The sequence below is a fragment of the Alosa pseudoharengus genome, unplaced genomic scaffold (assembly GCF_046254945.1).
Source record: "Alosa pseudoharengus isolate Yale_2024_CS ecotype anadromous, Long Island Sound unplaced genomic scaffold, YU_APseudo_1.1 YU_APseudo_1.1_scf_15, whole genome shotgun sequence".
Lineage (NCBI taxonomy): Eukaryota > Metazoa > Chordata > Actinopteri > Clupeiformes > Clupeidae > Alosa > Alosa pseudoharengus.
Genome location: NW_027468620.1, coordinates 31254590 through 31279589, shown reverse-complemented (window position 1 = coordinate 31279589; position 25000 = coordinate 31254590). Strand labels below are relative to the sequence as shown.

General features: G+C 43.9%; 2 protein-coding genes across 2 annotated transcripts in view; one reads left to right on the top strand and one right to left on the bottom strand.

Annotated features, from left to right (window-relative positions):
* The window catches only part of sdccag8 (SHH signaling and ciliogenesis regulator sdccag8), an 81599-nt gene extending 70622 nt beyond the window's left edge, over nt 1-10977 (top strand). Inside the window, exons 17-18 of the mRNA XM_076286242.1 lie at nt 6489-6621; nt 9923-10977. Of these exons, the coding sequence (XP_076142357.1) occupies nt 6489-6621; nt 9923-9961 (172 nt within the window). The 3' untranslated portion in view covers nt 9962-10977. The remainder of the gene's footprint in view (nt 1-6488; nt 6622-9922) is intronic.
* Nucleotides 10978-13650: 2673 nt separating this feature from the next.
* Nucleotides 13651-25000, bottom strand: part of akt3a (v-akt murine thymoma viral oncogene homolog 3a) — a 108438-nt gene continuing 97088 nt past the window's right edge. Inside the window, exons 11-14 of the mRNA XM_076285220.1 lie at nt 22592-22806; nt 21650-21737; nt 19509-19611; nt 13651-18907 (exon numbers count right to left, since the gene is read on the bottom strand). Of these exons, the coding sequence (XP_076141335.1) occupies nt 18822-18907; nt 19509-19611; nt 21650-21737; nt 22592-22806 (492 nt within the window). The 3' untranslated portion in view covers nt 13651-18821. The remainder of the gene's footprint in view (nt 18908-19508; nt 19612-21649; nt 21738-22591; nt 22807-25000) is intronic.

The window sequence follows — 25000 nt, the reverse complement described above, 5'->3', positions numbered from 1 at the left end:
TTGCAATGTGGTATGGGAATCTAATGTACAGGGTGTTTTCTTTTCTGACAGTGTTTGAATGTTTCCAGTTGAGTGTTTGTGGTGAGGCAAGTAAATCTCTCTCTCTCTCTCTATCTATCTCTCTCTCTCTCTCTCTCTCTCTCTCTCTCTCTCTCTCTCTCTCTCTCTCTCTCTCTCTCTCTCTCTCTCTGTGTGTGTGTGTGTGATTTCTCATGGCAAACCCAACACCATTGGGAGGCTAATGGCATGGGCTTAACTAACTCACTAACTGTGTGTAATTGTAATTGTGTGCCATTGCCGGCTCTAACGCTTAACCCTCAGGCCCACACCATCCCAGAGCAGGTACACAGAGACCATGGTTGATCCAGTTCCACACACCCAGAGGCTGTGGCAAAACATCAGCATGGTTTTCCTTGTGTGTGTGTGTGTGTGTGTGTGTGTACACATATGCAAATGTTGTAGTTGTATGTCCTCCTCTGGTTCCTCAGGTGGAGGGAGGGAAGGCTACTCTCTGGAATACGCAATGGCTTTAGGCAACACACACGCAAACACACTCACACACGCAAACACACTCACACTCTCATACACACATCATTTTGCAGAGAGCCGTAAGAGCCGCCAATCCCAGCCCCCCACAGATTTGTCCCAGCTCTTACCAAAACAAATGTAATCATCTGGAAGTATCCGACTCAGCTCTGGGCTATAACAGGTTTCTGATGCAGCTGTGTGTGTGTGTGTGTGTGTGTGTGTCTTTGTGGTAATTAAGACGATGAGAGACAAATCAATAATCAGACGTGGTGGCAGGTCCAGATGTTGTTGTTTTCATCAGACGCATCCTCTGTGCTGTTCCTCTCCGACTTCTCACACGCGTCTTCTCCGTCTCCCTGCGTAGTCACGCCACGGGACGCTCTTAGCTGTTAGCTCTCTCACACGCATCTTCTCCGTCTCCCTGCGTAGCCACGCCACGGGACGCTCTTAGCTGTTAGCTCTCTCACACGCATCTTCTCCGTCTCCCTGCGTAGCCACGCCACGGGACGCTCTTAGCTGTTAGCGCTCTCACACGCATCTTCTCCGTCTCCCTGCGTAGTCACGCCACGCGTGTACATATTTAGTACATTTAGTACATATTTGTGGGTATGTGTGTGTATGTGTTACTCTTGGCGTGTGTGTGTGCGCATGGCCGTTTTGTGTGCTTTTTGCATCTCTGTAAATGCAGATGTGTGTATGTGTGTATGTTTGCGTTTGCTGGGAGCCCAGCAGATGGTGTCCTTTCACCAGGTCAGCAGGAAAGCGGAGGAGGACCAGCAGCCTGCGGCCGGCCCAGAACACTGCTCCCCTCTCCCGGCCCAGAATGCACTGCTCCCCTCTCCCGGCCCACAATGCACTGCTCCCCTCTCCCGGCCCACAATGCACTGCTCCCCTCTCCAGGCCCACAATGCACTGCTCCCCTCTCCCGGCCCACAATGCCTTGCCCCCCTCTCCCGGCACACAATGCACTGCTCCCCTCTCCCGGCCCAGAATGCACTGCTCCCCTCTCCCGGCCCACAATGCCTTGCCCCCCTCTCCCGGCCCACAATGCACTGCTCCCCTCTCCCGGCCCACAATGCCTTGCCCCCCTCTCCCGGCCCACAATGCACTGCTCCCCTCTCCCGGCCCACAATGCACTGCTCCCCGTTCCCGGCCCGCAATGCACTGCTCCCCTCTCCCAGCAGCAGAGCCACGGCCAGCCTGTGCCGGACGGAGCCTGGACAGCAGCTTACAGCGGCCCTGCACCCCACTCTGGACACGGAGAGAAGGAGGGAGAGAGAGGTGGGGGAGAGAGAAAGAAATGGAAGGAAGGAGGGAGAGGGCTAGAGTGAGAGAGAGGAGAGTGAGGTAGAGAGAGAGAGAGAGGGGAAAGTGAGTTAGAGAGAGAGAGAGAGGGGAAAGTGGGTTAGAAAGATAGAGAGAGAGAGAGAGAGAGAGAGAGAGAGAGAGGAAAGTGAGTTAGAAAGAGATAGAGAGAGAGAGGTTAGGAGAGAGGGAGAGGTTGAGAGAGAGAGAGATAGAAGATGAGAGAATAATGGAGAGAGAGAGAGAGAGAGAGAGAGAGAGAGAGCAGGCACAGCATAGCGCTAAGCTGCATTAAAAACCTAATTAAGAGCCATGCCAGTGAATTTAGGGCAGTTATTGGATTTGCAGCCTTAGCCGCTGGACAGGCTAGTGATTTAATCACCCACCCACGGAGAAGAGCGTCAAACACACACACACACACACACACACACACACACACACACACACACACACACACAAACACACACATCACTGACACACTCAAACATACACACGCACACAAACACACACTTACATACTGACACACTGAAACATACACACATAAACACACACACCTGGAACATTAACCCCCATTACTTTTATGACCTTGAAGTTATTGTGAAGATGCAAATATACCTCCTTTTGTGAGGTTTGACATAAACACGCATACACACACACACACACACACACACACACACACACACACACACACACACACACACACACGGCTGCCATCAGAGCACCATGTTGGAGGAAAGTGTGTGTGTGTGGAAGCAGTTTGGCTATATGAAAAGGATGTGTGTGTGTGTGTGTGTGTGTGTGTGTGTGTGTGTGTGTGTGTGTGTGTGTGTGTGTGTGTGTAAGAGAGAGAGGAGACGTCTGGTTGTGTGTTTGGACAGTGGGTGTGTGTAACAGGTTAAGGTAGAGAGCTGTATTCCAGAGGTGCAGCAGGTAGCTTGTCTCTCTCTGTGTGTGAGAGGGATGTGTGTGTGTGTGTCACAGGTGTGAGATTAAGGCCAGCGGGCTTGTGTAACAGGTTAAGGTAAAGAGCTGCGCTCCAGAGGTGCAGCGTGTGTGTGTGTGTGTGTGTGTGTGTGTGTGTGTGTGCGTGCGTGCGGGACGACTGAGGTGAGGCATTAGTGCTGGAATTACACAACCCGCTTATGGGATTTGGTATCCTTGACATTGGAGTGTTGCTTTTGGCCCAAGCAGCTGTCCACAGGTCCTCCTCTCGAGTTGGCCTGGCACAACACTGCAGCTGCCACACTGCCTGTGTGTGTGTGTGTGTGTGTGTGTGTGTGTGTGTGTGTGTACAGGTGCTTCACATGCTGTTGAGCCAGAGCCCAGTGTGTGTGTGTGTGTGTGTTTTGTGGGCACCTGTACAGGGTTCATAGTGAGAGGCTATGTAGACCAAAGCTCAGTATTTCACTATATGTACTATATGTTATTTTTATTTTATATTTATTTTATGTTTTAGCGATTAAAACGTTTAAATTATAACAGGAAATGAACCCAACGCAAGTGGCAACAGTGTAATAATGGACTCCACGCGTTCGGTTTACAGCTGACGCGTCGGGGCCGTTTTACCACCTCGAATGTGTATTTCCTTCTGGACTCCATTATCTCTTACATATCATATATTGGGTGTATATATTTCATATATATTTTTTTTTAAAACATGGATGTCTTTTAGCTGAACTGGAAAAGACTGTGTGCAGAAGCAGCTATACTACATCACCTATATTTATATTACAGTCACGATACAAGTGTAGATTGTATGGGTATGGACTGTATGGTATGCACTATGATATAGATGTGACGTACATTTTAATTATAGTACCATTATGAAGCTGTAATGCTTTGATATGTCTGTAAAGTTTCCTTCATGTCCATTTGAGCGTTATTCTTTGAGAAATGAAATTCATGTAGTGAGTGATTCATGGATAAACTGAAGCAAGACAATCGTGAAGTGGAAGAAAAGAAACTTGTATGTGTTAGTGATGAGAACAGGCTGTATGGGGAACAGAACTCGAGTCTTGCAACCCTACAGGGAGCCGTGATTTTAACACACTCCACACTCACAACTCCCCACATGGAACAACCAACACTTGTGTGTGCGTGTGTGTGTGTGTATGTGTGTGTGTGTGTGTGTGTGTGTGTGTGTGTGTGTGTGTGTGTGTGTGTTTGTCATGTGTCATGTCTTGAATGATTGTGGGCACTTGTATGCATCTATATGTGCCTATCTAGTCATTTGTGTGTGTGTGTGTGTGTGTGTGTGTGTGTGTGAGAGAGAGAGTCCAATGTGTGTGTCCCCCTGCTGTGCAGTGTGGGGGCGAGGAGTGGGACTGACGCAGACGCTGGGCTGTTCTGTGCCAACTCTCCTCTGGACTGACTGGAGGAGAGGAGGAGGAGGAGAGGAAGAGGAGGAGAGGAGGAGGAGGCAGCAGCCGCTCCAGTCACCAGCACAGCAGGGCCTGAGCCCAGGACAAGCTGGCCTCTACAGCCATCTGACCCCAGAGTACAGAGAGAGGGAGAGAAAGAGAGAGAGAGAGAGCGGAGGGAGAGAGAGGGAGAGAGAAAGAGAGAGAGAGAGAGAGATGGAGAGAGAGGTTAGTGGAATGAAGCATGAGAGAGGGAGGACCAGGGAAAGAGAGGTGTGTGTGTGTGTGTGTGTGTGTGTGTGTGTCTGTTTGTGTTTGTTTCTGTCGTCCTGGTGTCCACCTCATATGGGTTCAGTGGTCAAACTAAATGAACAGGCTGTGGAGTGTATACCAAGTTTGTGTGACTGAGAAAAGAATGGGGGGATAGAGAGAGAGGGATGTAGAGAAGAAGTAAAGAAATGAGAAATGAGACAGGTGAGAGCTGAAAATGATGGAGAGACAGAGAGATGGAGGGAGAAAGAATGACTAGAACACCAGAACCAGGAGGCAGAAGAGAAAGAAAGAAAGAAAGAAAGAAGGAATGGAATCAGGAGAGAGCTATAGAATAAATAAGTGGAGATAAAAAAAGAAAGAAAGGAAGGAAGTGAGAGAGGGAGAGAGAAGAGCTGGTGCTCCCCCTCTCTGTCCCCACTGCACAGACGGTCCTGCCCAACCAGGAGGGCCAGGGCATCTGCCTCTCCTCCAGCAACAGCTAGAGGCTCTATCCCTCCCTCTCTCCCTCCCTCTCTCTCTTTCTATCTTCTCCCTCTCTTTCCTTTTTGCTCTCCCTCACTCCTCTGTCCTCCTTTCTGTCTTTTCGCTCTCCTCTGTCCCTTACTTTTAACTTCATCCTCTGTTACTCTTTCCTGTCTCTTCTCTCTCTCTCCTGTCTCTCTCTGTGCTGTTTCTATTCTTTTTCACTTCTATTCATCCCCCTGTCTTTGGTTGCTTTATGTCTCCACTTTATGTTTGTTTGTCTTGTCTGTCTTTGCCTATCGTTCTTCCCACTCTAGATCTTTATCTTTCTTTTTCTCTCTCTTTCGTTCTTCATCCCATCTCTCTCTCTCTCTCTCTAGCTCTCTCCTCTCTCTCTTTCTCCCCTCATCTCTCTATCCCCTGGTCTCAGTGGGGCGTGCAGATCTCTCTCTGGTCCTCCTCCCGCCCTGGCCTGGCTGTCTGCCCCTGAGCATGATGGGTAATCTAGGGCAGTCATGCTGTAGTATGCAGGCCTTGTTGCGCTCTCTCTCTCTCTCTCTCTCTCTCTCTCTCTCTCTCTCTCTCTCTCTCTCTCTCTCTCTCTCTCTCTCTCTCTCTCTCTCTCTCTCTCCAATTCAATTGAGTTTTATTGGCATGACCCAAAGCATACATGTTCGTAGTAGTGTGTAAAGAGAGAACACAAAACATCATACATGTGTACGTGATGGTGTGGATGATGGTGGTCTTTCTCTCTCTCTCTCTCTTTCTCTTTCTCTCTCTCTCTTTCTCCATCTCTCTCTGAGTGAGAGAATTGGACATTTCAAATCATTACAAAATGTAGGCTAAAACAACACACAACGAACATTTGTTGTCTAAGAGCAAGAGCTCTGTGTGTGTGTGTGTGTGTGTGTGTGTGTGTGTGTGTGTGTGTGTGTGTGTGTGTGTGTGTGTGTGTGTGTGTGTGTGTACGTACACTGGGTGCTAAAGTGAACCATAGGAATCTTTTCAGCATTTTTTTTTTTTACTTGGCAAGCAAATCATATAAGAGTGTTATTACATTCTGAATCCCCAGCCAAAGGCAAACTTGGCTCTTAATGAACAGATTATTGTTAAAACTTTGTGTGGATTTTAAGGAATACTGATTTTGTAGGTGTACATACACACAGACTATTGAGCATAGTCATTAGTGTAATTTTATTTACATGTACATTTGTTTACACGTGGGTGTTGCAATGTTTGTCTTTGTTGTTTTGCCATTTTAATGTTCTCCATAATGAATTCACATGAAAGACAAACTTCTATTAACAAATAATATTAAATTAATTATTCATATGACAGAATTCTTAACGCTATTGTTTATTCCCTGTCCATATACAAAAGTCCAACTCAAGTGATCTTGTGTGCTTAGGTTTAATGTGTGTTTGTTTCTTTTACAGTCCTAATCTGTTCTCTCTCTCTGTGTGTGTGTGTGTGTGTGTGTGTGTGTGTGTGTGTGTGTGTGTGTGTGTGTGTGTGTGTGTGTGTGTGTGTGTGTGTGTGTGTGTGTGTGTGTGTGTGTAGGCTGCAGCAGTTGGATCAGCACTGTCAGTCCAGCGCCCAGCAGGTGATGGAGCTCCTGGGGAAACAGAACCAGCTGATGCAGGAGAGACAAGAGCTGGCCCAAGAGATGCAGAACCTACGCATAAACACACAGGTACACACACACACACACACACACACACGCAGAACCTACACATAAACACACAGGTCCACACACACACACACACAAACACACACACACACACACACACACAGAACCTACGCATAAACACACAGGTACACACACACACACACACACACGCAGAACCTACACATAAACACACAGGTCCACACACACACACACACACACACACACACACACACACACAGAACTTACGCATAAACACACAGGTACACACACACACACACACACACGCAGAACCTACACATAAACACACAGGTCCACACACACACACACACACGCATAACCTACGCATAAACACACAGGTCCACATACACACACACACACGCAGAACCTACGCATAAACACACAGGTCCAAACACACACACACACACACACACACACACACACACACACACACACACAGAACCTACGCATAAACACACAGGTACACACACACACACACACACACACACACACAGAACCTACGCATAAACACACAGGTACACACACACACACACACACACACACACACACACACAGAACCTACGCATAAACACACAGGTACACACACACACACACACACACACTTTCTGACGTAGATAGGTCAAATCTCTGTAGGCAGGTATAGATGCAAGGTCCTCCCTTTTAATTCTGCCAGCTCTATTCCCATCACACACACACACACACACACACACACACACACACACACACACACACACACCTGGTCATAGGAATGCACACCCTGTGTATTCTGGTTAGACACACACCACCTGTCCTGTCTCTCACCTCACTCCTCTCAATTACTACCAAACCCCCTTCCCACCCCAACCTCACCTCCTCTCCTCCACCCTCACCTCCTCTTCTCCTGTCAGACCTCTCCATCACCCTGACCTCTTCTCCTACACTCCCACCTCCTCTCCTCCTCCCTCACCTCCTCTCTCACCTCATCCACCCTCACCTCCTCTCCTCCTCCCTCACCTCCTCCACCCTGACCTCTTCTCCTCCTCCCTCACCTCATCCACCCTGACCTCTTCTCCTACACTCCCACCTCCTCTCCTCCTCCCTCACCTCCTCCACCCTCACCTCCTCTCTCACCTCATCCACCCTCACCTCCTCTCCTCCTCCCTCACCTCCTCCACCCTGACCTCTTCTCCTACACTCCCACCTCCTCTCCTCTTCCCTCACCTCCTCCACCCTCACCTCCTCTCCTCCACCCTCACCTCCTCTCCTCCTCCCTTAACCTCCTGCACTCCCACCTCCTCCTCCCTCACCTCCTCTCCTCCACCCTCACCTCCTCTCCTCCACCCTCACCTCCTCTTCTCCACCCTCACCTCTTCTCCTGCACTCCCACCTTCTCTCTTCCTCCCTGATCTTCTCTCCTCCACTCCGACCTCCTCTCCTCTCTTCATCATATATTCATTTTGCTCTATTTTCTTCTCCCTCTTATCTCCTCTTTCCCTCCATCTCTTTTCATTCTTCTCCTCTGTTCATATCTCTCCTTTCTTCTCCTCTGTTCATATCTCTCCTCTTCTTCGCTCCCTCCATTCACTACTTTTCTTTAAATGTGAGATCTCACATTCTATCCCAAAGCCTTTTTTTTCCTCCCTTTTTCACATTCTCATCTATTGTTTTTTTTTCTCCTTTTCTGTATTTTTTTTATTTTTATCTCTCTATCGATATATATATTTTTCTCCCCGAGCGCTCACAAGCTCCGCAGCAGCTGGTCGCCACGGCAGCACATCACGCAAGACTAGGCGTGCGCAGATGTCGCTCCAGATTGTAGCGGAGCGGGAGGAGCGAGGCTGGCGGGGAGTGGGCGATGCCGTGAGCAGGACGCGGTGCGGTGGTGGTGGCGGCACGCTGACATTCGTGGGAGATTAGCGCCAGCGCAGGGGGTGCGCCAGCACCCAGTTGACGCAACGCGATGCGCTAATACTGCCCAGGCTGTTACCTCCTCCTCCTCCTCCTCCTTCTCCTCTTCATCCTCCTCTTCCAGTCTTCCAGTCAGCTACCCGCTCTCCCATTCACGCTTTCACTCACTCACTCTCTTTTTTACCTCTTTTCTTTATCCAGCACACCCTCCTAATTCCCCCTAAAATCTGCTGCCGAAGGCCGAAGAGCCTCTTTATTTTTACATTTTATATATATTTTTGACCAGTCTGTCAAATGTGCCAATTATTTCTCATTCTATATGTACACCTTCATTAGTGGCATTTTGTGTAGCCTCAGGTTTAGTTCTCACATAGTGAATGATAAAGGATTTTAAAACAGTGCTTCTTTCTTACGAGGTTCATGCTGCAATACTTTACTCACAACCAAACAACTGTGACAATATGGCTCAGTTAATTAGGAGATACTATTTTCTATTTTAAATCAGGACCAATACAAGACTGTCTGGAATACAGCATTGATGATTATAATAAAAATACAAGTTCTATCAAAAGAGAAGTAATCATTAATAATAGTAATAGTAGTAATTATAATATATTTGACAAAACTAATCTAAAGTCATATGGGCTTATAGGCCTTGGCACTTTGTGTAGTGGCAATTATCTGCTAAGCTGAGAGTCTGTTACTGTCTGCCAAACATAACTGCTTATGTCCGAGGTTAAGCAAAATCTAAGTGACAATCTGTAAGAAATAAAAGTCAAATATTTAACTAAAAATAGAATATTAAAACTAAAATAAGTCGAGTAAATAGCTCACTGTAATTATTATATATTATAGCTTCTGTTCTTCAGTCTCATAACTGAATAAACAACAACAACACACTGAACGGAACTTGCTTAAAACTGAACTTTTAGGAAAAGTAGGAATTATGTGTATAATACATCATTTATTATAACAATATGTCTTACAAAGCACCCAGTTTATTTTAAAGCCACTGTTATGCAGCACAACTCATTAGACACACTGTACTTACCCATTTGGTAACAAACGTCATTACCTAAGCCTCCCTTTAAATACATAAATACATCAAATAAAAGAGGCTTATGTTTCAATAAGCAGGAAAACCTGAATACCTGTGCTATAGACCCTTCCAATGGCATGAACAAACATGCATGTTCCTAAGGTCATTCTGGTGGCACAGAAAACAACATTGAGCTAATGGTAACTTCGGGACAAATTAAATAATAATAATAATAATAATAATAATAATAATAAAAAGTCTGATTTCAAAGTGTCTGCCTTGGTTTTGAACGTTTCAACCGGAAACCCATTAGGAACAGATTGAAAGGGTCTATATGAATGATGACCTCTAGGTGACTCCGTGCTTCTGTGGATCTTTCAGACACCTGGAGCTGGACAGTCTGACTCGCCCTCCACCTGAAATGAAGACCTTTTGTGACTTGTGTTTTTGTTGTCATTGTATGTCGTTGTTCTGAGTACATCACATCTCAGAATAACAACCCAAACAGGTCCATGTTATATTAACAAAGTGCTGTTTTAAAAACAACCACCACACAGTTTTATGTTGTTATTTCGAGGAAGTGGTGTTTCAGAATAACCAAACAGTTTTGTTATTTCGAGGAAGTGGTATTTTAGAATAACCAAACAGTTGTTTTGTTTTGTAACGCTAACACTGAATCAGTGCAGTGCCGTTCAGTGCCACTGAAATAGGACTAGAACACACTATTGGCTCAGTGCCTCCTGGTTTCATCTGAATAAAACTGAAGTGTCTGTTCAAGCATACTGAGCTCCTGCTCTTGCCAAGTTTCACTAAACTCTTATAACCCCGCAGAGGTGCATCAGGCCAGATCATCTGTATATACACTGTGTGTGTGTGTGTGTGTGTGTGTGTGTGTCTGTGTGGAGTTGTGTGAGGCTATCCAATATGTTGCAGGTTGTGTTCAATGTACAGTAAGAGGTTAGAGGCAGGCGAGGGGAGGTTCCTCAGTTCTGTGGCCAGCTCTGGGGGCTCGTTGCTGGGGCAGCCTGCTGGGGTTCTGGCCTCTCCTGTTCTCTCTCTCTCTCTGAGAGGGTGGAGCTGGTCCTCCACCACAACGAGGCCGTGTTAAAAAGTGGGGACAGGGTGGGGCTGTAAGGCGCTGCACTTCCAGCCTCTCAGGGCCCCTATATACCCTCATTATTTGTTTCATTACAGCACAGCAGGAGCAGTTATATATGAATCTGTATAGAAACAGGACCAATTATATATGAGTTTGTATAGACTAAAATTATCAACTTTTAAAAACCTTTCATAAAACATTTTTGTAATTTTTTTAAAAGATCAAATGTAGTGTACATTTTTGTTTTTAAAAGCTCACTGATTGAATTCCCAATGTGGAAAAGTGTACTTGAAGTTTTACTTGCAGCAAGTGAATTTCTAAATACAATGAACAAAAATAAAATGTACCATGCCAAGTTCTGGTCCCTTTCTTGATGAACTGAACATCTTCATGAAATACAACTGACATAAAATATGTAATGTCTCCATGCTAAGAAAAATCTTATTTTTATCTCTAGTTCTGTCTGCAAATTTGTAGTTCTTGCCAGTCATGTCACGTCTGTAGTTTACTGGCTAACACACAAATTGATGCATTCTTATATGAACTACGACTCAGTAAAATGTTTGCTCCATGTTGTGCATGTATTTTTGCCCAGTGTGGTTTCCATTAAGAGATGTCTGTAAAATGTGTAAGTATAAGGTGTACTTTCATTAGCTCAGGCATGGCTCCAGATCAACACTGAGGCATCGTTCCCTCTTCCTCAGTTCTGTACACCCACACATCCAAAATAAATAAGATCGGTGAAAATTTTAACATTGGCATTGAAATTTAAAAAAAAATAAAAAATTAAAAAAGATAATAATATAAATTTAAATATGACAATATAATTAGCCACTAAAATGTATAATGGCATAGTATAATGATAATAAGGATAATGTGTGTGCATTGATATCATTAAGATCAATATATACAGTCTTATCCACATGAGAGATGTCATTATCTGTAATGTAATAACAGTTTGTAAAATAAACTAGCAGAGCCTAAAACAGGGAAGAAAATATGGCAAAATAAGAGCAGGCTGCAGATTGACATAGTGCTTTTATTTAAGCCATCTGTTTGGAAGGGAGTTGATGTGCATCCCTATCGTATACATTTACGTGTAAAAATACCAAGGATGTACAGTGTACAAAAACAGTTCTCATTCAGGTCCTCTTTTTTTCTGTCTATTAGTTTGAGTCAAAGCCGTGTGAGTCCTATGGTTAAGGAAATAAATCTCCATGTTTTTTATTCAGTGCAGAGTAATACAGGTATCTCAGTTTGAAGTACTTTCTTTCTTTCTTCTTTTTATTCTTTGTATTCCCTTTTTCTTACATTCCTTAACCACATGACTAGATCTTAACATGGATCTAATGACCACATGACTAGATCTTAACATGGATCTAATGACCACATGACTAGATCTTAACATGGATCTAATGACAGAGCTAGCAAGCTCAAGAAATGACACAAACTCTAAAGCTAGATGGACGTAAAATTAATTACAAGGTTTTTTTTTTTCCTTTTTTTAAAACTTCCTTTTTAAAGGAATGTCTCCTTTATGTTTTTAAATAAATACTTTACAATTCATGCTCATTCATTATACACTATCAGGAGCAAGGTAACAAGAAAAAAATCTGTTGTAGACAGTACAAACAGTATAGCAGCAAAGGTATGTCTGAGGTGTCAAATCAGCTCGAGACCCTGCAGTTAATAAGGATACAACCCACATCATCACATGACCGTATTATGGAAGGGTTCCCTGTGTATGGGGAGAGCTTGGGGGGTGAGGTGGCAAGGAATGGCCTCGTTTTTTCTTCTTCTGACCTTCAACTGACCTTGATGGTCATTCTCAAGGGCAAACAAGAGTCTGGGTCCCACGGACTCATTCTGTGAGCAGGCTGTTTGATGGATAAAGCTTTCTACTATACTTTTTTTTTTCAGCCGTATATTTTTTTTTCACACACATTTTGATGTCGACAAGTCCACTTTCTTTGCGTGGTTAAGCTGTTTAAATAGCAAATTTCACACACACACACACACACATTTTTTCCTGTTTTGACTTTTCTTTTCTCGACTGTGTCCAGACTTGGCGCACAGGAAAACACAGTTCTCAACACGGAGGGACCAAATCTGGCTCTCCAGCACGTGTTCTCCCACCAGCTGCCCCAGATACATTACAGCTGAATGCAAACATCTGAGAAGCTCTGAGCATGGGACACAATTATGCCATTAATCATGTCTATTTTTTTTATTATTATTATTTCTCCATGAAATCAGAAACACTGTAATAACATTTGTAAAAGGGTTTGGTTTTCTTAACTGCAGGGGCTGTATTTTCTACTTTTATCCCTAAATAAATAAGCGTAAATAAATAACAAAATGCCATGACGTCAGTTAGCCAAGGGAGCCTCAACTTTTGCATAAAATTGAACATATCAAATCCACCCGCCCCATACATCCCCAATGTGAAAGGATCTCCTTCTTTTATTTATAATTTACAAAAAGAAAGACGCATGATCTCCATGAAGGGACTCTGTGCTTTCCAGTAACCCCCCCCCCCCACCTCACTGGAGGGACAGCTTTCGTAACTTGCGGAGGTATACAAAAAAGTTAAATGGACGCGAGGAAGTCCCGCTGCAGAAATTCATAGCAGAAGTTTGCTAAGCTATGGAGTCAAAAAAGTGTATGATCATTTTACAAGCGTGATGCTTTGAGCCTAATATCATATCCTTTAGCCTCGATACACACATACACACACGGCCGCAGGAGTGATGTCCTCTGCATGCAAGATAATGCCACCACAATGCCTGCCCAGAACTCCTTCCGCTGGTCAATATGGTAAAGACCAGATGATGTCAATGTATACACGTATAGGTATACACAGATTCAAAGAGAAAGTCACATACCATTTTGAGGCGAGCAGAAAGAAAAGTAACGTGTCATAGTCTAGCCTACTGTATCCTATCCTACATGGTGCGAGCGTACAAGGTGTGTCTGCCATTCTGTCTGACCTGTGGCGAAGACAAGTAGACAGAGTGCAGAAACGTTTATTAAGTGCTCCTTCAAAAATGGTGAAAATCAATCAATGCATAATAACGTTAAATAAAATGTTAAGTGCCCAAAGACATTTGTTTATCTCCATGTTTAAATTCACAGCTAAAAAAAAAAAGAAAGAAACAAACAAACAATCAAACAAAAGACAGTGTCCAGATCTTACACAAATACCAGAAAATAAGAAACATTCAAGTTACTCCTCAAACAAACCAGCATATATAAAACAGAAATAAACAAAACAAACACACAGATATAATATGCATTGTGTTCAGCAGTATGCTCCTATTAAACCATTGCTCCAAGTAGTTTCATTAAGCCATTGATCCCACTACAACACATGACAGAAGTGAACCCAAACAAAGCTTCTGGAAGACAGTCAATGACAAAGTGTAATGGATTGAATATCCACAGTTTTTAGATCAGAGCTTCGCCGAAACGGTAGGGGGTACGGTCGGCACGTCGTCGTGACAGATCCTGCCGTCCTACGCCAAACTCCACTTCGAGCAAAACGCACCAGTCTCTACATACTGCCTGTGAGGGCTGCGTCGAAAACCCAGTTCCTTTTCAACCATTTTTCTGACACTCAGTCGATATACATTCTGCTCGTGTTGGCGAGAGGGGGAGAGAAAAAGGACAGGGTTGTTGATGTGCACCACAGGCTACAACAGTTATGGATTAGAATTGCACAAAAAATAAATAAAAAATTGTTGCCACGTCTCGCAACATACCCTGTGTTTCCACAACAGTCCTGTGCCAACACAGTGCCAACGCAGGCGGGAGGACATTGGGTCTCCACCTGCGTCTCTGGACAACGCTCCTATCAATAACCTGGGATCCCAGAAACAACACACACACTGTGTGCTCAAACTCGCCTTAATCCAAAACTGTGACTAGGAGTGAAACGGAACTGGAACTATTCTCCCATGTGATCTCAATGCTTCAGATGTATGCAGCGACAGAAACACAATCTGTGTGTGTGTGCGTGTGTGTGGTGTATTTGTATGTTGACTATCTGTGTGTGTGTGTCTGATTTTATATTTAGCTCTTAAGATGCAGCCCTTGCAGACCGACTTGCACGACTTGCGCTTCTGCCACCTACATCCCACACACCATATTCTTGTCAACGTACTAGTTATTGATCGACCTCCAATCTCGGGATGAGCCCATCTGCTTCCACCTCCATTTCGCCCGTCAAATCATGCATCTGGAACCACCTTCTCGAGAGAAACGACACTTCACAGGCAGATTTGCAGACCCTTGTTTCTCAACGACTGACACCTGCGTTGCCAACCTTCACACCCCAGTCAAATCATATACATCAAACCATCCACAACTTCCCATAGCAGAATTAAGCCCACTCAAACACACCCTCATAACAGTGAAACATGTTATAGCATGTCCATTAGCCTTGAGTCAATAGTGGTAGATAGTAGATGGTATAGTTACGTACAGTGGATAGCCCCTTAGTAACATCAGGACAAAGTTAATAAAACTTAATCTTAAGCAATATTATATAACATATTGAACACAAACCCTTGATATGACTACTGAAAGTGGACTGCACACTAAAACACCTCTCTGGTATGTTCTTATTTCATGTACAGTTGCATCCAATACTTTATGCATTTTTTCAGCCCTCTTAGTGGCCCAGGACATTTCTTTAACATCACCATGCAGCGCCCACGACCCAAACTTAAGTTTTACAACGCTGAATTGACAACAACCACACTTTCACACACACACCCCAGAAAAAAAAAATATTCTAAATTGAACCTACTTTTCCTGTAAGGCACATACTGTGCACACAACCAATACCCTGAAGAGCAAAAACCATGGGAGACGAACAAATACAAATGACCTAGAAACTACTCCATATAACACTTCAGCAAGAATAGACAGTACAATAGACGTCACTTCTTGTTGCCTCTGACTAACTGAGCAGCTTGTTGACGGATCCCAACCTAGTTAACTCACCAACAGCATGCTGCATTCCTTGTAAACGCGTTGTCCGAATGGGAATTTACACTGCCTCCATCTCTGACGTGATGTAACAGTGTTTAACAATGCGTTGAGTACGTTTCACATACACGCATAAAGTAGTAGTGAAGCATAATAATATGCTCTGGTTGGCCTCTAACCATAGACGACTGAAAAACGCTTCTCGTCTCAATTGGCCCGAAGACTCATCAATGTCTGAGAAAATGGGTGAAAGAATACGTGTTTTTGTTTGGTAGGAGAAGCGACGTGACGCTTTTATCGTTAACAAACACGGCTGCCTCCCTCTGGCGTCCACTGCTGGCTGAAATTCACAGTGTAAATGAAGAATGATAACAGAGGTATTTAGGGATACTTTTATGAAACGTGGAATGATGTGTTTTGACGTTTTTACGTATTTGCTCTTCACTTTTAAATCTACAGGCTCCTTCTATTTATTCATTGGGTCCTTTGAGTTTGCTATGCATCGGGCTTGGATCAAAATGACAAGCGAAGTATGGGTCGTTAGCAGCTTGTTTAAACAGGTATTTTCATAATGGCAGTTTGACTTATGCAGCGTGCGTATTTGTGTGTGTGTGTGTGTGTGTTTCTTTATCTTTTCTCACACAGGGATTTCCAGACTCAACAGCACTGGCTGGGTTGCATCTTGTGTCTTAGATGCCCCATGTACTCGGACTCTGCGGAACGTCTCCGGTGCCAATACGGGCCCGATTGGCACACCAGTTCGGTTCCTATTTGGGACTGTACCTCATGTAGACAACATAGCCATGTGAAAGACCACACACGACACAAACAAACAAACAAACAAACAAACAAATGAAAACCAAAGTAACACACAACACAGTACCACTAGACTGTAGGTAGACTACTGACAAACTTTCTTTTGAGTTAGAGCTTTTCATTGCTCTTGACATCATTATATTTTGGTATGAGACGATAGGAAAATAAATTTGAAGTCAAAGCAAATCAACATTAAAAGGCCTTTTTCATTGCCCTGTCTACATTCTTAAGCCATTTTTGAGGTGCATTTTAATCCAGAAAAAAACTGGATAATACTCCTAACAATAGTAGTAGGAAAAAAAAATATGATGATAATAATAACACAAAAATTTCAACAACAAATAAATTAAACAATCAGATTTTTTAAAGAAACAAAAATCCCTCGGTCTTAAAAAACAAATCGATATTTTTCCTCCCCTTCCCTTACAGTACCAATCCCCTATTTACTATCAGCCTTCTAACTGCCCCAAAAGGGAAGTCATTTCCTGTGATTGCACTTTTTAACATCATAGGAGGAGCTATTCCCTTAAGCCCACCCATATATATATTAAGCCCCTCCTCCTGTGGAAAAGTGGCATCATTATATACGGCTCTAAATGTTGCCTTTATCATTCACATTTTTTATGTGTTTGTGTGTAATGCATTCTGAATACTGTGTTACATCAGCTGACTACTAATACAATGACAGCAAAAAAAGTTTTTTTTTTTTTTTTCTTGCACTGATGTCAAAATAAAGCCTTGCATATTTACATACCATCTTCCAAGGGATAAGATACTTTATAGATCAGTAACTAGCTCTGGAGGCCTCGCACATGGATTTTGTTCATTTGTCTGGTCGCTTGGTGGATGATAGTTTAAGACTGTTGGAAAATTAACCCTGAATGGAACTGAACTTTGAGGGCCATGGAAAGGTAAAGCATTGCTTGGATTCACAGGATTACCACGGAAACGTCACGGAAACGTCACAAGGTTTCTCAGACCTGGTCCACTTCAGAGCTCTGCATGTAGACTGTAACAAAATAAACGTCTCTGACTTAGGGTCTGTCAGAGACGACTTTTCTCTTTCTGTTTGAAACTACAGCGCAGAACTACCTAAAAGTTAAGCCGTATGACTGTGTGGAGTCAGTGGCGGCAGAAATAACAATAATAACAATAATAAAAAACTAAAAAACGTTGGTAGGAATCCTAATCTACTGACACCGTTTGTCCACGAGAGAGCGAGCAGAGACGTTTTGAGGCATGTTGAGTTAGTGGCATGACTGTGGGGCCCCTGCGTTGAGCCGTGGGAGACCCCAGAGTAAAGCTGCTGTACCTGTTACTTGAGTTTGATTGCAGACGAAAAGAGAGGTTTGTTTGTTGGTTGGTTTGTTTTTCTTTTTCATCTGCGTAGCCTGAGCGAACCGTTTCTGGCAGTTTCTAAATGGTCTAACACTACAAAGCTAACGGCTACTAGCTACAGCTAACCTAAGACAAGAAGGAGAGGGGAGGATGTGGAGCTCCGCCCGGACACCCCTCTGATTTTGGGTCAGATCAGATACAGTTTCAACCTGGGTCTGATCCAGTCCCTAGTGTATGCGTGTGTTTGTGTGAGCTCCAAATCTGGAAACAATCTAGACCCAAGTGTGTGAGTGAGGTTTTGTGTGTGTGTGTTTGTGTATATGAGTATGTATGAGTGTGTTCCTGACCTGAACCCTATCTGGTCCAGAGTTAGCGGTTCTCTGGGCTGGTACAGAGGGAGAGGGGTATATATGTGTGTGTGTGTGTGTGTGTGCGCGTAATCTCATGGGGCAGAATTATCTGCCCCCCGGCAAAACCTCCTGTGAATCTGAAGAGCAGATGTGCCTCACCTTTCCATGAGGGAGAGAGAGAGACGGGGAGAGTAAGGCAGGTCCTTCTGGTCACTTTCCCGCTAAAACGTGGAAGGCCATGATCATGGCCAGCTAAGCTAAGCTAACTGTAAAATCCTGACCCAAACAAACAAAATAAAATAAAAATTGACAAACTAAACCAGCTCACTGTATGAAGACACTAACCCAGAAACAAAAACAAAGAGAAAAAAAAATACAAATAAACTGAGACAAAACTAAAACCTAGTTTGCCAGTCCACCAGTGCAATCAAAAGCAGTGAGTAGGCGCTTGAGACTTGTAGCCCAAACTTGTGCCCAAAAATTCCTCTGACAATACACCGCCATTTTGGGTCATGGCCCTTACAGTCCACCCAGTGCGTGAAACAACTCAAATGAGAGGGTCAGGGAGTTGGGGACAGAGAGAGAGAGGGAGAGAGACAGAGGTTGGTTAGGCGCTGATGGTCCAGTGGTAGCCATGGTAACCATACAAGAGGAAATGGGCAGCGGAAACTCTGCCGTGCGGAACTCACTCCCGTCCACTAGCAGAGTAGGAGAACTGTGGGAAATGGGGTCTTCGCTCGTTGTCCAGACAATCCATGCCATCTTCGTCAACTGTGGAAGACAGAGGAGATGATAAGAAACACACAGTGAAGCGTTCACCATATCTCACAGTGGTTGAAAACAACTGCAACACACACAGAAGAGATCATTCATTTTCCATAACATGATGATAAAGTTAAAATGAAAAGATATTGTCACTGTCATTTATTTACGACCACTACTTTTTCAACGTCATATGATTGCAGAGCCCTTTGTATGACAGCCGTATGCAAACGCACAGCATAGAAAGCACACCAATGTGTTATGTTACAGAGTGATAAAATGCCTTGAAATTAGCCAAGTACCGTATTTTCCGGACTATTAAGTCGCACCGGAGTATAAGTCGCACCAGTCAAAAAATGTGTCATGAAAAGGAAAAAAACATATATATATAAATATATATATATATATATGTTGTACCTGAGTCGCAGGACCAGCCAAACTATGAAAAAAAGTGTGACTTATAGTCCGGAAAATACGGTAAACAACAGACCATGATGCAAAGACAAAAAAAGAGAGAGCGAAAGAACGCGCGAGAGAGAGAGAGAGAGAGAGAGAGAGAGAGAGAGAGAGAGAGAGAGAGGACAGGGTGGGGGCAAGGATCGTGACTCACATTTTTCAGGGGGAGTTATTGTAATTGTCTGTGCCGTGAACTCCTCGTCAAAATACCTAGTATCCGTCTCGGATGACACCTGAGGCTTGAAGGGAGGTATCAGCTACGGAAGCAGATACCGAGAAAGAGAGAAAGAGGAGAAGGGGGGTGAAGGTGGGGGGGTAAGAGTGGGAATAGGGCGACAACACACCACCTGTTTTCACCTGGGGTACCAGAGACCTGGGGTCTCCCTGCAGGGCCACTGTTCACACCCCACACACATCCAGATACAACTTACACTACAACGTCAGGCAGAGGTGACAGGTGCAGAGGTTTGTGTGTGTGTGTGTGTGTGAAGGACAAAGATATTGAACATAATAGCTGTACATGACAGAGTTTCTCTAAAAAGGCATGATGACACCAACACACAGTTTGCGATCTCTCGCCAGGTTTAACACTGTTATTTACAAGTCATATACTGAATGCAGTGTTAAAGTCAAGTGTCTTCATTTACAAGTCATATGCAGTGTAAGGAGCATTCAAATGACATTATGCTCAACGTTTCCTCATAGGAGCATTCAAATGACATATGCTCAACGTTTTTAACTCCTCCTTTCCTGTTATCATCTCTTGGGAGAAATTCATGCCATTCTTTTTAGTTCCCTACATTAAAATGTGTGTGTGTATATATATATATATATACATATATATATATATATATATATATATATTAGGGGTGTAACGGTACACAGAAGTCACGGTTCGGTTCATACCTCGGTTCGGACATCACGGTTCGGTACGAGTTCGGTACAATGGAGGGAAAAGCAAAACAAAAATGCAGAAAGCATTTTTTTTTATTGTGCATGTCTCAGGCTGTACCACCTAGTGTCATACAGTCTCTTCCCTGAGCTATCTGCAACAGCCTGAAGTGTGTAAGATGTAGGCTAAACAGTACAATAAGTACCCAGACTCCATCTGTAACTTGTAAACAAAATAAGACAATCAGCTATCTACAGCATCTCTTATTTCTGAAAGTGCAAATTACATAGAAAAATGATTTTTAAAAATCCACTTAAGCAAGAGCTTCAACATCTGTGTTTAGTTGTATATGGAAGGGTCTACAATTTGCCTCAATATTTTTCATTGTGTGTAAAGTAATAATCTAGCCTACTAACTGTGAAAATATCACACTATTTTGCCTTTTTTTTAAAAACGAAATTGCTCCTTTCATTTCATAAACAGACTACAACTAGAAGTCACGTGACTTTGCCCTTTGACGTTAACTCACCGTACTAGCATGGTTTGTTTATTAGCCTGGTTAGCGTTGTCACTTTATTTTACTGAAGTTACAAGTTACCCCAACATAAAGGTAATTACCACGCGATTTACATAGCTTTCTGTCATTACGAAATCATTTAATTTAAGCCATAGGTTTTGGCCCTATTTGTATGTGTATCCAAAGGCTGCTGAAGCGCAGGGGAAGTTTTTTTCCCCTCGTTTCAGTGATTGGTAGCCTACATCATCTGGGTGATGGCTTCGAATATGTGTAGCATTTATTCCACTCACATACCCAATAACTGCTGAACAACGCTGACACACAGTTTCATCTTATCCACCACTCTTTCGCCTGTACTAACGTTACTGTAACTGAAGTTCTCAAACTTGCGATCTTAAATAGACCAGCGGATCCTCTAACTCTTGTGGGTGTCTAACCTTAGTGTTGCTAATGACTGACGGACTCGACTCACTGACGACCTGACAAAAAAAAAACATAGGCGCCAATCAGAGCTTCAGAGCTAAGGCGAGGCTACAGATTAGCGTTAGGTGTCGCTAAAGAACTCCCGTAACTCGATACTTAACAGTAATTGCGCATGACATTAATTATTCCGCACACGAGTTTTATGTATTTTTATACCGTGTATTCTCCGTGTAAATTCATGCACCGAACCGTGACGCCCGTACCGTTTCGGTTCAATACGAATACATGAACCGTTACACCCCTAATATATATATATATATATACATATATATATATATATATATAAATATATACATATTTTACAATATAAAGAACCTCATTCAGGGATTTCTTTTTGAACAAAAACTGATGGAGCTGTTTGTGCAACTGTTGTGGCGGCACAGCTGCAACATGAAAGACTCACCTTCTTATCATAAACGTCTTGCCAGTCGATTCCTGTAAAGAAACTGTGTCGCATGATTTCTTTAGCGTCGTCTGGACCCCCTCCAAGTCTGCAAAAAAACAAACAGAAATGAAAAACAAAAATAATTAAAAAAGAATAAAAACACAAAACAGAAGGAAAGGAAACACATAAAACAATTTAGAGCCTGAGAGTTTGTGCATCTTTGGTTTTGTAACACCTGTTCTGGTTGAGAATACATACTGTAGGAAAAGAAGAGGGTCCTTCAATCTTAACAACACTGTCAAATTCAGAGAAATTGCAAGAGGATTTGTTTGTGTGTGTGTGTGTGTGGTCTCCATTACACACTTTCATATTAGTAATTTCTAGAATTGTGGGAGAGTATATGTGACAGTGTGTGTGTATGTGTGCGTGCTCGCTGTTGTGCTGTGCTGAGGGACTGTGTATATGGGCTCTTTAAAGAGAACATCTGTGTGGTTGTGTGTGTGTGATTGTGTCTTGTGTTTGTGTGAGCTGTACAAGGTGATTTCGTGCCCAGCAATAACAAGGGTCTATATATCCAGTGTGTATTGCATACCTAATTATTTTAACTAATTACGCTAATTTCCACTAGCGTTTCTAAACTTGCATTCACACTGCTAGCAGAAGGATGTTGTCTGCTAAAACAGCAGACCTAATTGTGCCCTGTGTTAACATGTAGAAAATGTCCACTCCAACTATAGTATTAGAACTATGAACCTACAAACCCTTCAGTGACCAGTTACCATGGGACGTTTTTCAAGAAAAACTTTGGGAAGATTTCATTTTGAGGCAGTTTTGAAAACAAAGCACTAAACCACCCATATGTTATGTGCTCACTGTAGCCTAGCCTGTGTGCTCACTGTAGTCTAGCCTGTGTGCTGTGTGTTGGCGTGTCTGTGTTGGCGTGTTCGTGTCCAATCGTACCGCTTGTTGGGGTCCTTGATGAGCAGTCCGGAGAGCAGGGACTTGGCGTCGGAGGAGAGGGTGCGCGGGAACTTGATGTCCTCCATCAGGATGAGCTCAAACAGCTTCTCGTGGTCCTGGTTGTAGAAGGGCAGCCGGCCGCACATCATCTCGTACATGACCACGCCCAGACCCCACCAGTCCACCGCACGGCCGTAGTCATTATCCTCCAGCACCTGGAGACACACACACACACGCGTTACACACTACAAACACACATTATCTAGTACATGACCACACCAAGCTCCCACCAGTCCACCGCACGGCCGTAGTCATTATCCTCCAGCACCTGGAGACACACACACACACGCGTTACACACTACAAACACACATACACACACACACATTATCTAGTACATGACCACATCCAGACCCCACTAGTCGACTGCATGTAATATCTATGTATATCTACCAGCAGCTTGAAGACACACACATTACATACTCATTCGCCATGCTTGATGGGAGGGAGGGAGGTAGACACATGTTACAAATAAATAAAGAAATAAACAAACAAATAAATAAATAATCCATCTGTCACACAGTATCCACACCAGTTTGTTGAACAGGAGCTTTGACTCTCTATTTCACTCTGTTCATGACACCAGTGAATTACCACAGAGAGCCTATGGGAGAGTTTTGCCACACTCAATGTGAGATGTCAAAACAGTCGGTGATCCAGCTGTTTTGCCACCTTTTAATGTGAGACAACAACACTGTCGCCTATCCAGCTGTTTTGTCGCCTTTTTTATGTGAGAAGTCAATACAGTTGCCTATCCAGATGTTTTGCCGCTCTTAATGTGAGACGAGAATCAACACGGTGGAAGTTTCTGACGGGAAGGAAACAGAACCTCATACTCTCCAGAACCTCATACTCTCCTCCCTCTCCAGAACCTCATACTACTCTCTCCTTTCCAACAGCTACACCTGATTCACTGAACCAGTTTTAAAAAATCTCTCCACACTAAAAAGCGCAGGACCTTTTGTGCCCTCACCAGCCGCTATCGCACACAGCAAAGAAACGAAAACACGCTTCTGGCGGCAACACCAAGGAAAAAGGCAATCCTGCCGACTGCGCCAAGTCAGATGTCTCTCGGCTGGCAGCCACCGTGAACCGCAGAAGTTTCTGGAAGCCGGAGACGAGCAAGGTGTGTGTGTGTGCGGTGTGTGTGTGGGTCATAAGGATCCAGCGGACGTCAGATAGGGGACGCTTGGCAGATGCATCACCACTGTTGCTGTTTCAAAGCACAGGCACAGATACACACACACACACACACACACACTCGACACCTTTCTGAGAGAAAGTGCTCCTAATTGGTATGTCTATTTAATGACAGGCAGTCCTGGCTGGGGGCCAGTTGTAAGCATATGCTCCCAACCTTGCAGAGAACTACAACACTCCATCTCTGATCTGAACAGCACACAAAGACCTGGGGCGGATAGGCACAAAAACACAACCACCAACACACACGTACACACACACACACACACCAAAATGCAAAAACACACACTACAAAGACACATGCAAATATGCCAACATCACACTCACACACCAAACACACAAAACATGAAACACGAACATAGACACACACACACACACACACACATATTGGGATTCTTTCTGTTGTTTTGCCTCTAATGACCATATCATTCTGGGCAATAGCACCAAATTCCTAACAAAACTCACTGCAACTAATTCTGCTCGGGAGGCTGTCCAATTTCAGACCCTCCCCAAATTTGTGAGTAGGCGATGGCACCAATGAATTAACTCTCAAACTTTGGAAACATTCTCACAAGCATACACATGCATGCGCACACGCACAAAGAAACACACACACACACACCAGTCCCACCGCAGTGTGCTGGACAGAGTGTGGTGTGGTTTGGAGGGAAAACTCCCACGATGTATTGATTGTTTTTTTGTTTTTATTTTAGTGTGTGGCGCTGGAGGGGTTGCAACTGGCTCGCGAGCGCAGAAATCTGCTTTTTTAAATCACACAAACACCGGGAGACAAAGGTAGGCCAGATGGACCACACCGAGCGTCCCTCCGCAGTAAACACACACACACATACACACACACACACCAAGCGTCCCTCCGCACTCAACTAAACAAGTCAGAGATACCAAGCACACAAACACACCGAGCGTCCCTCCTCACTAAACACACACACTGAGCGTCCCTCCTCACTAAACACACACACACACACACCGAGCGTCCCTCCTCACTAAACACACACACACACACACACACACACACACACACACACACCGAGCGTCCCTCCTCACTAAACTAAACAAGTCAGAGACACACCACTGAACACCTGAAGCTATTTAAGAACTATGTGCTATCACACACAACATGCACAACACAT